General features: G+C 40.4%; 1 protein-coding gene across 3 annotated transcripts in view; it reads right to left on the minus strand.

The window, feature by feature from the left end:
• Positions 1-17120, minus strand: part of usp54b (ubiquitin specific peptidase 54b) — a 56095-nt gene that overhangs the window by 27800 nt on the left and 11175 nt on the right. For all 3 annotated transcript variants that reach the window (XR_010166553.1, XM_063892499.1, XM_063892500.1), the window contains 4 exons: positions 10731-10823; positions 4413-4547; positions 3035-3148; positions 2487-2569 (listed from right to left, as the gene is read on the minus strand). Coding sequence is in view for 2 of the 3 variants with exons in the window: in XM_063892499.1 (XP_063748569.1) it covers positions 2487-2569; positions 3035-3148; positions 4413-4547; positions 10731-10823 (425 nt within the window). In the remaining variant the exon portion in view is untranslated. The remainder of the gene's footprint in view (positions 1-2486; positions 2570-3034; positions 3149-4412; positions 4548-10730; positions 10824-17120) is intronic.

Raw genomic sequence — 17120 nt, forward strand, 5'->3', positions numbered from 1 at the left:
GCCAAGTCAAAGAGATGTACTCAGATAATGGCACCAACTTCCGGTCTGCCGACAGTGAGTTGAAGAAATCGATCCAAGAGTGGAACACTAAAAAGATCGCAAAACAGTTGCAACAGAAGGGCGTCCAATGGCACTTCAATCCTCCTACAGGTTCTCACCATGGAGGAAGCTGGGAGCGGCTGATCCGCTCAGTGAGGAAGATTCTGAACATCACAGTGAAGGAACAACTTTTGGATGAAGAAGGTCTCCATACCTTGCTGTGTGAAGCTGAGGCTGTCATAAACAGCAGGCCCATCACAAAGTCATCTTCAGACCTCAATGATTTAGAGGCTTTAACACCCAACCACCTGGTGTTGCTCAAGATCAAACCTGAATTACCACCAGGGGTATTCAACAAGGACGACCAGTACGCTAATCGTAGATGGAGATAGGTCCAGTACCTCGCGGACGTGTTCTGGAAACGCTGGTGCAAGGAATACCTCATGCAGCTTCAAGAACGTCAACGATGGTTCACGCCTGGAAGAAACTTCTGCGTCGGTGATGTGGTGCTGATTGTAGACGACACTTCACCCAGAAATTCATGGCCACTTGGAAGAATTGTGGAAACCTTTCCCGACAAGAAAGGCCTGGTTCGTCAGGTGAAAGTCAAGACCAAGACCAATGAGCTTTGTCGTCCAATAACAAAGCTATGTCTTCTGCAAGAATCAGAGGATAATTGATGAACTGTTTTGAAAGACCCGTTTGGACAGGGCGATGAACAAGAATAAGATTTGTTTATATTGTTGTTCTTTAACTACAGTAAAAGTAACATAGCATGTAGGCTCCTTTAATTTAAGTTAAAAGTTTGAGTAATTGTCTTCAAGGGCATTGATTACAATTAGGGGCCGGTAATGTAGGAGCCTAAATGCAGTTTGTTGGTGTTTTGATACACTCATGGGAGGAGTTTCCGGGGTTAATCTGGGGTCAGTCAGGAAATGCAAGAGTGGAGCCACACAGTTTTTTGACCTCTCTCATTCTCTCTCGATCTTTGGATAAACTGTATAACTTTGTAAAAAGACATTCTTTTCTGTGCTTATTTTTCTTGAATTGAAGTAAACGGTTGAATTTACCGAGTTGTCCTGTGGATTCTTTGATTTGGATTACGACGAGGGAGATTGTTACGAGCGTCAAGCTAAAGCTTCATTCACTGGAAAGCTACACTGAGCTTCATTTATTCTTTTTAAGTACGATTGTCCTCTGAAGGACAAACTCAAACAACATTATGATAATCCGTGAATAAAAAATGGACCTGTGCGCGCCTGCAGCTCTGTACCATGCATGGGATTATGTGTGCAATGAATCAGCATTGTTTTCTTCTGCTGAAGTATTCCTTTAAGAATAACGATTTTTAAAAACCCATCCAAATCTCTCCCACTCCCCCCCTCGGTCTCCTCCCCTCCTCTCACCCCTTCCATTAGCCCGAAATGAACTCAACCTCTTCTACAGTATGCTCTCTCTCTCACTCCATTTAATCCCTAGCTTGACCTCTCCTCTTCAGATGTACAGGAAGATGCAAGGCTGAGAACGCAGTTAAAAACAAAACACCACCCTTGTCTTCTTGTTTACTCATATCTGAATTGGGCATGAAACTGTATTTTGTTTGTCTTTCGCTTGCCCTCTGATTATCTTACTCATGTTGACTTTTGCATATTTGGCAATCATGACTGTAAACAACAGGCTCGACTAAAGGGTAAAAATAGCTTGGCAGTGCTAACAGGCACAAACAGAGCGGTGGCACCGCTGTGCCCCACGACTACCTCCACACAGTGTGTTTATTTGTACTTTTGCCCCCCATTCATGCCTCTATTTCCTCTGCCGTGTTCAATTTCCAAAAGGGATATGGAGTAATATATCCTCTTATTTCCCTCTCGTTCGCAGCCTTTCCGATCCACTGTTACACTTATAGATTTATGTCGCCCCCTGGGTCTACTGAATCAAACAGCTGATTGATTACTTCCCCTGTTCCTTTTTTCATTGACTCGCGTGTGCACGTTTTTGCAGCTCTAAGGATGCTTCTCCTGCGTGAGGATTTACCTTGAAGACATATTATGCAAAAGCTTACCTGCTCTTGCAAATGCATGAACATGCACATGCGTGTCTATGTGCATAGTGTGTGTGTGTGTGTGTGTGTGTGTGTGTGTGTGTGTGTGTGTGTGTGTGTGTGTGTGTGTGTGTGTGTGTGTGTGTGTGTGTGTGTGTGTGTGTGTGTGTGCGTGTGTGCGCTCACAGTTCAGTGTTCAGCAGGGACCCGTGCAGGGGAGAAGAGAACACGCTGTTCCTTCCTTTACTGCCACCCAGCTTCAGCTAGCTGCCAGATTTACTGCAGTGTGTGTGTGTGTGTGTGTGTGTGTGTGTGTGTGTGTGTGTGTGTGTGTGTGTGTGTGTGTGTGTGTGTGTGTGTGTGTGTGTGTGTGTGTGTGTGTGTGTGTGTGTGTGTCTGGTCTTACCAGAGGGATGTAGTGGAGATGTAATGAACCATCTGAATGAAGGGCAAGGGGTCCGATGTGGCTCCACAGCTGTTACACACACACTGCGAACACAAACACACACCATCAGATGCAGAGCGGGACATCCTGTTCCTCAGAAAGGTTTTTGAATGTTTGATTAAAGTCACAAAAGTGAACCATGTATCAGCTCATATTGCTGGGCAGAAAGGAGACCATCAAATAATATTATATAATTGTACGATTATATACCCATACATAGATATTTTTATACATTTGAGGGTTGACTTTTAGTGCTTTCACAAAACATTAACAATAATTATCAATACTGTAGATTTAATGACTAAGTGAGTAACGGCAAATAGTAATCAGCTATTACAGTCGAGTAAGCTCAGAGAAATTACATAGTTCTACTGTAATGAAGCTTAAGAAACCAGCAAGAGAACACACTCTCACACTATAACAAAATAAAAAATCTTAAACAGTATCTAGTCTCATATCGATATTTTGTCAAATTATCCCTACTTTAGAGGGACTGAACTATTTCCTACCTGTTCGAACAGAGTCATGGCAAACTTCTGGTGTGGTATACAATGTTTGGCTGTGCAGATGTCTTCTCTGCTCTCTGCACTGATGTGGAAGTGGATACGCATCAGGAGATTCTCCTAAAACAAAGAAAAGAAAAAGAAACATCAATAAATGTGTGTGTGTGTTGTTTGGTTAGTTGGCATATTTGCATGATTATGTTGTATACATATGTACCCAGTTTGTATGTGTTTGTGTGTGTGTGTGTGTGTGTGTGTGTGTGTGTGTGTGTGTGTGTGTGTGTGTGTGTGTGTGTGTGTGTGTGTGTGTGTGTGTGTGTGTGTGTGTGTGTGGGTTTGATCGTTCCTCTTTGTTGGTGCTCCTGTTAATCTGACCGTGGGAGCAGCATCTATATTTCATAAGAAGTCGACGGATTCCCTGACTGAACACATTTACTACCAATCGATCAGACAGCGCCAACTGTGCACACACATAAAACACACACACGGTGGAGGTCCTTAAGGCAGAAAGAAAGTGTTGGAGAGAAAACAACAGGAAGGTCTGAAGAGCTGAGTTTTGTATTGAGTGCCTAATGACTCATACTTGATCATGATCGTACCTTTCAAAATATGATAGATCCATTTAAATACAATAAGAATGTATCAAATTATTCTAATCTTGTTCTTTTTTAATCAGCAAACATAATCCATAAGCTTCATTCAGCACACTGAAACATGAGATGTAGTCCTCGGCTTCAACAAACGCTTATTTTAATCATCCATTAACCAACCAGTTATTTGGCTTTTGATTGATTTATAAACTGAGAGGTCTTCAAAAAATGGAAATCAGTGGAAAACACAATGTCTGAACAAGAGCAAGTAAGTCTGAACAAAGTCAAACAATGAGCTGAATAACTTTGCATATTATTGGACTATAAATATGGATACCTTCATTTTTTGTCCTTAAGGTATACATATATATATATATATATATATATATATATATATATATATATATATATATATATATATATATATATATATATATATGTATACCTCACAGCACTATTCATCGTTTAAAACAACAAACACCAGTTGCAGCCGCACAAACAGAAACATTCACAATAAAACATTGGCAAAAAAACATGTTTCTTTGAAGCTGTTGGATTGGAGATCCCGTGTCCTCTGAACAGCAGTGAAGATGGAAGTTTGTCAGATGGTCACTCACTGCATTTTACCTGTGTGTATGTGTGTGTGTGTGTGTGTGTGTGTGTGTGTGTGTGTGTGTGTGTGTGTGTGTGTGTGTGTGTGTGTGTGTGTGTGTGTGTGTGTGTGTGTGTGTGTGTGTGTGTGTGTGTGTGTGTGTGTGTGTGTCTGTGTCTGTGTCTGTGTCTCGCAGACTCACAAAGCACTCGGCAGCATCGTCCATGATGCCCAGCTGAAAGCGTTGTTCGTCTTGGAAAGTCTTGGCCAGAGCGCTCCGCAGTGCATCTGACGGCAGCACGCGCTCGCTGCTGAACTGGAACTGAGCAAAGATACTCTGAAAACATACACAAACACACAACCACGCACACACATATAGAGAAACACATTAAATCTTTATCTCCCTGCTGCACAGACATAATGTGCTGTAAATGCTTTTCCAGGAAGACATTGTTGGAGTTGAAACATACATTGGGTGTTTCAACGCACACATGAATATTTACTTCTCTCATACTGAAACAGATCCCTCTGAATACATTTTAGATTGGAAGTTGTGTTCTCTCAACTGACCCATAAAACAGATCCTAGTTGTCAACTTGTCAGGGCCCGACGTGTCGCGCAACAAATCCCGACCGGACTCAAACCAACGCCACAGCCCGGCCTCAGAGCACAGCTGGCCTGGATATCAGACCGTATCAATAATAGATGGTGTTTGTAGTGCACTTTTCTCCGACCAAAACAGCTTTCGGAGTGCTTTGCAGCAATAAAATAGAAACTGAAGCAAACTGTTGCAGGGGGCTCGGACAGAAAGCTAGGCCACTGAAGTGTGTTTTGAGGGCAGAGCCTCAACAGGTCCGAGCAAATACAGCCAGTCTGTGTTTCATGCTCTGCCCTCGTACCGCTGCTTCATTTGCATGTGTAGGAGCAAGCGTTATTACAGTGATCGCTGCCAAGGAGGTTATTAGTTCTGATCCTTCTTGTTTCTCCTCTTAGTAAATAAAAAACAACGTAACACGTTTATGTTCAGTGAAGAAGGATTCTTGGGGTCTATTCATTCATCATGTGCTCATTTGGGGTCTATTCATTCATCATGTGCTCATTTGTTTTGCACTTCACAGTGACCCATTATATTGGGGTCAATGGCGACCACACCTCTGTATTACAGAGCATTCATCAGGCATAAACACCCACTATGGTTTCTAATGCACGCAATCAACAGTCCTAAAACATTTCAGATGTGACTTCTAAGGAAGTGCTTTTTTGATGCTTTTTATCATGAACTAGAGGTTTACTGAAAGGGCTTAAAATACATTATGACTACTTGTACACCCCCCAACAATCAGCTGTAGTGAGGACTCGTAGAACGCTTTGATGGTGCATGTGTCAAGTGAAGTGAAGTACATATTGATGGATTTACTGTTTCATTTACAGATGATAGTGCATGTTTCATTGTTAGTGGGAGTAAAGTGCAATATATTTCCATGCATTTTAAATAATTTATGATGTATCAAAGGCGACTATTGTGTACGCCAAGATGCATTACATAGTAATCCCTCATAATGCATTATAAATGTAGACATTATAGAAAGTGTAAGCATTATGTCTACTGGAAATATTTCGACAGAGAAGTTTTGAGTTTCTGTAAGTTTCTCAGATGTTGTTATTTGAATACTTTCTGAAGAGGTAAAACTATCAACAGAAAAGGATCACTGGCTTAAGGGGTTAAGACGCCGACAACCAACAACCCTAGCTGAAGTTCAACGAAAGTTCCTTATTCCTGTATTCTCCTTTCCTGTCTTGACCAATACAGCCATTAAAAACTGTCCTCAAATATCCTGAATTTGAACATCCAGATTTGCCCTTTCCCTTAAATAATCTCTAACCCCAGGTTGGGAATAACTGTCTTAAACCTCAAAAATGTAGAAGGAAATGTTTTGACAATTCTTACTGAATAAATACAATTCCATTACATATTAAAAGAATGCCTTGTAGTCAAGCCTTTTATACTAAAATGCCTTATTTTTTTTATGCATTGTGCAAATAAACTGTAAACTATTCATCCTCGTACTAAGGTTTTATATTCTTCACAGGATTTAGATTTTCACCAAAACAGCAAGCCCTTGTGTGTACTTTGATCTGGATTAGTTATAAACATTAAAATTGTAATAATGGATTTTATTGTGTTTGCTGGTTTATGCTGTCTGAATACTTTGAAGTTATTGTTGTGACAGTAGTTGCAGTAATAGCAAAAGTAGGTTTAGTAGTACAAGAAGTACCAAACAACACAGTCTTAGAAATGACTCTGTGGCTCATGAGGTTATGTGTGTAACTTTCGGCTGAGTCTGAACTAAAGAGACCTGCAGACGTCTAAAGAGGAGAGATAAAAGCATGGATAACTTCCTCCGAATTGCCAACGGACAAAAATGACCTAATTCTTTGACGGTGAGAATTCTTAGCTGGAAAAAGCCGGGCGACTATTTTTGAACCAAACTGAAACAGCCCAACACAGAAATAAACACGAGTCAGCCTGACATGTCAGAGCAGCGGATAGTGCTCTGCTGGGTTTATGTCACAGCGGTGATGCAATCAACTGTGAGTGAAAAGCAGCAGGTGATCTGTGTCCTGCAGGCTGGGAGAGATGTTATTAAGAGACACCATATATTCCAACAGTTCTTTCGCACAGACGTGTAGTATTTTGTATCCATTCTGGTTTTAGTTGTGAAATCTAGTACAGAGCTGTAACACCAAGAATTACTATTTCTTAATACCACTTTGATTAATGGATTATCTACCTGAAGTTACTGAATGAATGTGCAAATTGAAATGGATATTTCTATACTTTTCTATCATTATAACATTCTATCTTAGTTGAAACTGATCAGAATTTAAGAAGAATACAGCCAATATTTCTTAAGAAATCATGATCAAATGAGGCTGCCTAAGAACCAGAGCGTGGCCTTTCTTTATTCCACGCATTCTCCTTTATTTCCAAAACTTGCTGTCTGCATTCCCGCCTCAGAAAGATTGATACGCGTGTTATGCTAGGAGTGACTAACGTAGCCACAAATCGCTAGGATAAAATAGTTGAGCAGCAGACTGCCGATGTCTGGTAAGCACACTCTGCAACTCCAAAATGTTTACTGACTTGAAGTGATTTAAGCATAAATCCAACTATCTACCTTGACCTCTCTACTATAAATTCCCCACGGAGACAGAGTTAAAGCACCAGTTAAAGCGGCTTTGACTTCTTCTGCCAACCTTCTTTTTTACTCAATGAAAATCCAACTAAGTTTCAAAACCTATGAGTTTACAATCTCAAATTAAACAGATCTTGCAGCCCAGTGTGTCAGTAATGTGTTATCCCAAGTTAAGATTTAATCTGTGCAAAATTGAGAGAAGTAAACATTATTTTTGTTCTAGTTTTATATCCCTTCTTTATGTCTTTGGTTATTTAAAAAAATTCTGAACCCATATTTTGCATTTTTGAAGCAAGATGGCTTTGAACAGATTGGGTAAAAATTTTATAAAACAATAGGCTTCATTCTGTGATTGTGGCTGAGTGTGTTGGCAATGGGAAAGGTAATGCAGTCGCACTGAGAAAGGGTGTGTGTGTGTGTGTGTGTGTGTGTGTGTGTGTGTGTGTGTGTGTGTGTGTGTGTGTGTGTGTGTGTGTGTGTGTGTGTGTGTGTGTGTGTGTGTGTGTGTGTGTGTGAGAAAGGGAGAGAGGGAAACAGAATGAGAGAAGAGGAAAAGGGGACTGTGTGAGTGAGCAATAGTATGTGTGTGGGTGTGTGTGTGTGTGTGTGTGTGTGTGTGTGTGTGTGTGTGGGTTATGGTGGCTGTGCTGACTGCAGCAATGCGCCAAGGAGAATGGAGGGGGAATATACCCTACAGAGAGAGGGAGGGAGGGAGGAGAGGAGAACAGGAAAGGATGAGGCCAAGTGAGTAAGAGAGGGAGGTGTGTGTGTGTGTGTGTGTGTGTGTGTGTGTGTGTGTGTGTGTGTGTGTGTGTGTGTGTGTGTGTGTGTGTGTGTGTGTGTGTGTGTGTGTGTGTGTGTGTGTGTGTATGTGTGTGTGTGTGTGTGTGTGTGTGTGTGTGTGTGTGTGTGTGTGTGTGTGTGTGTGTGTGTATACTGTATATGTGTGCATGTGCTGGTCTAAGTGTGAAGACAGGAGCAATCTACACCAGCTCCCATTCATTCATCTTTCTCTTTTCTTCTTTCTCACGTCCTCCTCTCTCCTCTTTCTTCTTCTTCTCTCTACCTGTTCCTTGCATGTGTGTGCGTGTTCAGGTATCTGCGTCTGTGCATGTGCGTGATTGCTTTTCTGTTGGGAGAGATAAAGTGTTGCAGTGATTCCTGAAGGGATAGCCATGGGCAGCCTCTGAACTTATGTTTACTACAAGGGCGGGCGTCTTTATCTGCCGCAGATAAAAAACACAGATCCACAAACAATTCCCTCCAAAATAAGAGAACCCATAATCCTCATTTATCTCTTTAGGTTTCTCTAAAATGGAGAATTAACATGCTGTTTAAGTTAATTTGGTGTGTGACTTGCCCATTTATACAAGGACTTTTATCTGCTTTACGGTGGGGGCCGCAGCTACAAACAGACTGTAAGAACAAAGCTACATCTGCTTCTGACAAAAGAGACCCGCTGACAGGACGGTTAATGAAAACTGACAGGAAAATGCGAACACTTAACACGGTGACAATACCTTTCATTTGTGCACCCACAAGCTTCTATGTGTGTGTGTGTGTGTGTGTGTGTGTGTGTGTGTGTGTGTGTGTCAGTGTGGATGTAAAGATTTGTGAGCACCTCAAGGTGTATGTGTATAGCAACATAACGTGTGCAGCATGCAAGTTAGATTTGTGTGCATGCATAGGTATATGTGTGTGTGTGTGTGTGTGTGTGTGTGTGTGTGTGTGTGTGTGTGTGTGTGTGTGTGTGTGTGTGTGTGTGTGTGTGTGTGTGTGTGTGTGGCATCCCAGCGTGGGCTCTGCTGGCTCAGCGCTTTCAGTCAGCCAATTAATTACAGAGAAGCGCTGGAGACAGAACAGCGTGTAGAACACACACAATGACACTGCTACACACACACATACACACACACAGCACATGACACACAACACTTTCCTTCACTCAGACAAATATTCTTCATCATTGATGCAACAAATGGCTGGAACAGAGCTGCATAGGGCTCGTTCATTACGAGAGTTTCATCATCTTCCTCTGCTGTGTGGTTCCTTCCCATCAGCAGCTGCAGGAACACAACAGCGCTTCAGCCTGACACCAGCAGCTATAAAACCGGACATTTTTGTAAAGCAGCTCTTCAGAGGGAAAGAGTATCTGTTGCATAGTCCGTGACAAAATGGAGGAAGAAAAACAAAAAAAAAACAAGACAAGAGGAAAAAACGTCCTGCATTCAAATGGTTAAAAGGACTATATGAAGAATTAAGAATACAAGACTAATTTTGAGGAAGAGTAGAGTCATTTGATAACATAAACAAGAGTTATATAGAGAAGGAAGGATACAAATTACGAAGGTAAAAGGAAAAGGGAGATAATGTGGTGATAAACCAATTAAAGGAAATGAAAATTAATTAATTGGTGTTTCCCACTGCACTGTTCATGAAAAAACACTGTTGTAGTGCCGTAGTGAAACGCTGTACTGTAGTCATGCTAATTATATAACATTTATGTATGTCTGCGCAAATGTTGAGTTTAGGTATAAGATTTTAAAGTTGTTGGTAACCCTTCATTTGTAAAACGTTTGCAAGGATAGGTATTTAGGCAATGGGTCAGGCTCAAGTCTTAACAAGGTTTCGTAAATCAAGGGTTAAAGGGAAATTAAAGCATCAATAAGAAAGAATCATACGTTTATATGTTAAGTACTGGAGACAAAGCCCAACTCCCCTGTCAAGAATGTCAGACTTCCTCATAAAAATGACGGAAAAGGGTAAACACACCGACTGATGGTGAGTGGTCAGTTTCAAATGATATACAGGTGGTATTATTATAAGCTGGTTAAACTTCATTTCATGTAAATTCTATGTTGACTGTAAGAAGTGTATAAGTGAAGCGGATACTTGTCTTAATTTTTGTGTTCAAAAGCTCTTTTGTTTCTCCTTTTTTTTAACAATTATCAAAGGTATTGTTCAGCAGTTACATAACACCCTGCAAGATCCCCCTGCTGTGTTTTTGAGGAGATAGGTCTCTCCTACCATACCTCCGGGTATCCAAACAAAAAGAGGGAATAAAAGAAGGGGAAAAGCCGCCGACTCTAGCTGTCAGTTAAATGCAGCACTGTGTATATCCCACCTGATATGTGTTGGAGGAAATGTAGAAAGTGAAAGGGAAACACTTAAGCAAAGTACCTCATATAAGTACACCACTTCAGTAACGACCTTCTGGTTTACATTTCTGACAACAGGAGAAAAACTGAGATAATCACCATGTCGCCGCCAACACAGCAGAGTAATGGCCACTACAGGAAAAAATAGAACCAAGAGAGTGTTTTTACCTTCAAAGCACAAAAGATACACGAGTCCTCCATGCACTTGTGTGTGGTCAGCTGTCGAAAGCTCCTGCGGAAGATGTCGAGATGCCACAGAACCTGAGAGACAACACACACATTTACTCACAGAGAAAAAGTAAGTAAAGCAAATGGGATATATTGTATATTTTAATCAGCTACAATTTATGAGATGTTTTGTCCCGGGTCTCACTTTTTACTTCTTCTGTTTGCTTTTCTTTTGTTGGTCACCCTCTCAGTCTTTGGTAGTTCTCCCTCCCCTCCCTCTTGTATGTCTTTTTTCTCTCAGCCACAGCAGTTTATTAATATTTAAATGTATAATTGTGTTTCGTCAGTCCTATGGATAAGTTGTATTCCGGTCTGCTTCAAAGAGGAAAAGGACAGTCCAGGCAAAACTTGTAATAGTTAATAAATATGAACTTTCTTAAGGGTTTGCATCTTGTCTCTTTCAAATGATATTGCTTTTTTTTCTGCTTGAACTTTGAGTATGGTGGCCAAAGATGCAGCTAAAAATCACACAAATGTGCTGAAACACTTGCAAATGAATAAACACCTGCGCTGCATTTAGAAAACATTCACCAACTTGACAAAACATGCGCAGTGCCTACTAAAGCACTGCCTAAATGAAACGTTGTGAAACAAAATGCTGCAAGACACTCAAAACACAACGGAAACGGGGACACGTGATGCACACAGATGGGACTCGAGCTCTTGTTGACGTTTGGAGATTATAAACCTGGCCAAATGTCACTCTCGCAGTTAGCCTGTTTCATAATTGTTAGTGTCTAGTCAGTATAATTGAAATGACTAGGTTAGCTACGTTAGCTAGCTAGCTTACAGCAATAATATTAAAGACCTTTTTGAAGATTAAAGCATGTAAACATGTCACAGTGGAGGCACAAAATACAATGAAACCTGAAAATTAGCATAAAAGGGTTTATCAGTCTTATAAATAAACTCATTTAGTTTTAAATGTCAATAATTGGTTAATGAATGGATTTTGTTTCAGATGCTCTTTAGTGTCTCAAATTAGAATGGTTTAATACTGAGAGAAAAGACAAGCTATTAAGTATAAAGAAAGCCATTGGTAATGACATATGATATCAGAGGGAATCATGCGATCACATTTTAGGTATGTCTCCAGTCAAAGTGACAGGTGGCCCAGCATATAATCCCAGAATGTGAACAACGCTACAGTTTTTTAATTTGCATCGTTTTTGAAACTGCAGTGCATTAAACTCTCTATCTTGTTAAATATGCAGTTACAGTGTGCCATTGCTGAGATTGATGACATGACAGCTCATGGTTGCCAGTTACCATAGTAACACAACATGCTTTCTGGGTGCACAGCAGTCAGAAATAGCGACTGGCAGAGCAGTGATGGAAGTTTTGAAAGAAAAGCTTATTTTTACAGTGTTTAAAAAAAGAAACTGTGCCATCTTAATGAATTGTGTATGTGAGATCTCAGATGCTACTCTCGGAATAACAGATCAATGTTTCCATTTAGTAACATTTGGAAAATGGCGAAGCTGTTCTGATGAATTTTCAGTTCAGGGGGCCAAATTATTTTGTTTTTCTGTATAGCCTTCTTGATTTCATTTGCATATTAAAAAAATGATGCTTCCATCCTGGTGTCGGCACTGTAGTAAATTATTCTTCTTCTGTTTATTCAATTGGATGTTTGTTCTACCTTTAAACGCTTTGTGCAAATGGGTAGAATTAGGCGGAAAATCTACCATGAAGCAAAGATAAAATAATTAATATTTTTTAACCCGCATATCAAATAACATTCTGTAAAGTGAGATGGTTGCAGAGTCAACACCCCTGCATGCAGCTCTGTGTTGCTTTCAACTATTTTTATCTAATAGTTTCCCCAGTATATCCCACTGATTGTGTGAGGGGGACATTCAGTGGGACAGACGGACAGAAAACGACCAGCACAACAGAAAAGACACTTTTGAAACTATACAGAAGAGGTCTGCATAAGGCAGGCGTCCTCTCTCTGTAGTGCGTAATTAGAGGAGAGAGCTCTCACTACATTCATTCTGTATGCTGAGAAATAATATTGACACAACACTGTCCCTGAGGCTTCGTCTGAGCTCTGCAGAACACACACTTACAGTACGCACAGGTTCAAATGCACGTAAGATACACACAAAACCAATAGGTGAGGCAACCTTTGCAATACACTGTGTCTGCACTGTGTGTGTGTGTGTGTGTGTGTGTGTGTGTGTGTGTGTGTGTGTGTGTGTGTGTGTGTGTGTGTGTGTGTGTGTGTGTGTGTGTGTGTGTGTGTGTGGTGAGGAGGGAAGAAGGGGGCGGAGGATGACAGACTGCATGCTGACGCTATCGTATGCGTTCTACCTTTCCCCCCCCCCTCTCTGTTTACCGCTCCTCTTTCTGTAGTTTATTTGGTCGTGATGAATCGGCGTCCTGCACAGCACTGCAGCAGCCACAAGGAGGGCACACTCTCTCCATGCCATCTCTCTTCATCACGATCCATCTCTTTTTCTCCTCCTGTTAAACACATCATTCTCTTTCTCTACTCTCCTTCCATTTGTATCGCTTGGTGTTCCCTCCCTTCCCTTTTTACTCCTCTCGTTTTATCCGCAGGAGAGGAAGGAAACTACATTGGCACAAAAAGAAATTCTATTTAGAGTAAAAATGTCACCGCAATTGAGACAGTAGAAGTTATTTTACTAACACTGTAGAAGGATATCGCTGATATTACACTTAGGGTTAGAGTTTGATTCCCTATTTCAAACTTACAAAGTGATGCAAACGTACACAGAATAGAAACTGACTTTACCAGCCCATGTTTTTAGGAAGTTGTTATCTTCTAGCTGCTTGATGTTAATGTAGTGACCAAAGCCGGTACTTGATTGGTTGTGGTAGTCTATGAAGAGGAGATCCTGTCTCATTATTCCTCAAGTCAAAAGGAAAGTGATATATTAAGGAGTGTGGAGTATTTGTGCTTTCTGATATTCAAAGTTTTAGTTTTGTTTAATTGTATGCATTAGCCATTCTTTATCTTTAAATTCAAGATTAATCTTCATATAACAGTTTTGATTGCTATGTTGCCATGTTTGCAGTGATCTCGCACTGCTGATACCACACAAATCCACCAGGCCAATTTCAACATTAACATTTTTTTCAGAGTGGACACACAACATGTCATTCTGGTACTACACACATCACATTTGAAACAAAAAGAAGTCGAAGTTAGAGACCATGGTTGCCCTGAGGAACCTCAAACAAACAAAAAATGATTAGCGGCAACTATTATGCTTTTTGGGGTTCCCCTTTCCTGGACGTGTTATTTTTGTAAAGGATCTGCATGGCTAAAATCCCAAAGTTCCCTCCAGAGGGAGTTTCTCTCCTACACACTCCCCCCCTGCCTGAAATGCCTCGATTGTAGTCATTTCTTTACTTCCGCAACATAGTGACATCAGTAAGTCATTCACGCTTCTGTTGGCTATTGCTCCAACAGATTGTACTTGATATACAAAGGGGTGGGAACTCTTCAAGCAGTTTATCAATCACAACAGAGCCGGCCAGTTAACCAATCAGAGCAGACTAGGCTCTGGTTTCAGACAGAGGGTGAAACGAGGTGAAGCAGCAAAGGCAGAGGGAGAAAAATAAAGACCTTTTTGAACATTAAAGCATGTAAACATGTAGAGTAGAGGCATAAAATACAATTATGAAACCTGAAAATGAGCATAAAAGGGCCCCTTTAAAGGTACAGTAAGTCTAAGCTTCTTTTGTTTTAAATGTCAATAATTGGTAAATGAATGGATTTAGTTTCACATGCTCTTCAGTGTCTCGAATTAAAATGGCTTAATACTGCGAGAAAAGACAAATCAGTTATTAACTAGAGAGAAAGCCATTAGTTATGACACATAACAACTAAACATTGACAATATGCAGAAAAAAAACACTAAACTCAAAACGCAGAGGAATCTAAAATGATTTGAAGACACATTTAGTGTTATTAATGATGGGAAACGTTGACACAGTGAGGTACAATTTCAGGTGGATCTATTGTGCATCAGCTGATCAGCGTCAGATCGCTCTTATAAACAACGATCACATTCAAACAAGCCACCGGTTGCATTCAATCAACACAATAAAGGTATCCATCTGATGTGACAGGCTCTCACTGCTGATCCTGCCCTGCACCTCCTCCTGTTCCAGGCTCCCATTACCTCCTATTCCTGCTTTTTGTGCATCGCATGATACTGCTGCCTTGGCGACAGTCAGTTCTTAATTTTGCTGCACTTTTGACCTCGGTTATCTGTCTGCCGGCTGATGGGTTTTCACAGCAGATATTTAGACGTGTCATAGTAGCAAAGGCCCAGCAGTCATTACAGTGACAGCATGCACGATACTAGAACCCTGAGAGTGAAGCACAGAGGTAAAAACATTTCATTATTCACAGCTCTGCTTTTCTTTCTGTGACATGTTCAAAAGGTCCTTTTTCAGCCTCTCATCCTCCTCTGATCTCCAACTCCACCTTCTACCTTCATCACCTGCTGGGTATATTACACTTCCCTTTGAATCAGAGCTACCTATATTAAAGCACAACTGTGATATTTGTTTAACCTTAATCAAGTGCTGCTAGGGTCTAAATATAATTCAATATAATGGCAGTGAGAAAATACTGTTTCATTTACTGCTGGCCTTAAATGTGAGTAATTGTGCTGTTTCAATATTCATATAGTATCTGTGATACTGCATTTTTAATTCTGAATGTATCTTTAGGTCAAATTAATGTCTGCTTGTTTCCTCACTGCAGGATATTGAACCCGATATTGAAATGATTTGTGTAGCATATTGTCACATCTGTATAAAGGCACATGATTAAAAAACAGTCAAGCTATTTGGATGTTAAACTAACGATAAGCTATACCTCAACAGAAAATACAACGATACTGTACAACATGTGATATTTGGAAATAATGTTTATGCTTGAAGTGCAAAAATGTGACTGTAATCAAAAAAAGTATTCTGGCTTATTAAATGTTCTTCCTCACTGCTGAATCTCTCTCTTCAACACACGGATAAACACACACACACACACACACACACACACACACACACACACACACACACACACACACACACACACACACACACACACACACACACACACACACACACACACTTTGCTTGATGAGTGAACCCATGTGCTTCTTTAATGCCTATTACTTCCTCAGCTATTTTATTTTTAGTTGTGTTTTCAAATGGTGAAAAATTGCTGAGCACACACAGCACACTTCAACTCACAGCACCTTGCTTTTCTCTCATTAAATCTCACACATCCAAACCAAAAGAACACCACTAATGCTGGTGCTGCCATCCAGCACCTCCACTGCAGCAATGAGGGGCCCTCAGGGGCCAGGGAAGCAGCAAGACTGTTTCACTCACTATCAATAAGTGCATTGAGGAGAAAACATCGCTGCAGCAAATAAGAGCTGCAATGCTTAGTCAACTTATTGATTAGTCGATCAACTATTTTCATAGTCGCCTAATCTCTCGAATAGCTGCCTGCTGTTTTCAGCCTCTCACATATGGATATTTGTTCTACTCTACTTGTTCGTCTTCACTCATTTATGTCATATTAAGACAGAAATCTTTGGGTTTTGGACTCACAAAGACATTTAAAGACATCACATTGGACTTTGTGAAACTGGGATGGACATTTATCACTTATTTCTGACATCCTTTTTAGACAAAAAAAATTATTCCTGAAAAATGAAAATAAATGAACGCAAACTTACAGCGGATTCAATTACAGCATTGCTTTTATTTATCCTTGAGAAATGTATATTTATATAACATCAATTAGAAATTCAAGTACATTTCTAAAGTAAAAAAATAAATGTATTTGTATCTCAAATTTGAGGATTTGCTGTTATATACAGTATGTATCTGGTTTTGTCTAATCGTAGAATGAAATGATTCCGGGTCATACTGACAAATCTACACAATTTAAAGATATTCTTTCAAGCTCTGTAAATATGTGATGGACATTTTAACATTTAATAGACCAAGGAAGCTAATTTGTCAGAAAAACAATCTAGTTTGAGATGTTCTTAACATGAACTTTTACTGTCATGTTTCCCCCACGCATGTCGGCTAACTTAAACCTCTAAGATAAAGTAAGCAGACATGCCAACACGGAGAAACAGAGGAAACGGTGAAACAGCATCTCAATGCTGGAACACTCAGTTTATCCTCCCTCGCCTGTCCTCTCTCCTGTGTATGTGTGTGTGTGTGTGTGTGTGTGTGTGTGTGTGTGTGTGTGTGTGTGTGTGTGTGTGTGTGTGTGTGTGTGTGTGTGTACATGTGTGTGTGTCCTTGAAATGGCCCACTTCT

The sequence above is a fragment of the Eleginops maclovinus genome, chromosome 10 (genome assembly GCF_036324505.1).
Source record: "Eleginops maclovinus isolate JMC-PN-2008 ecotype Puerto Natales chromosome 10, JC_Emac_rtc_rv5, whole genome shotgun sequence".
Lineage (NCBI taxonomy): Eukaryota > Metazoa > Chordata > Actinopteri > Perciformes > Eleginopidae > Eleginops > Eleginops maclovinus.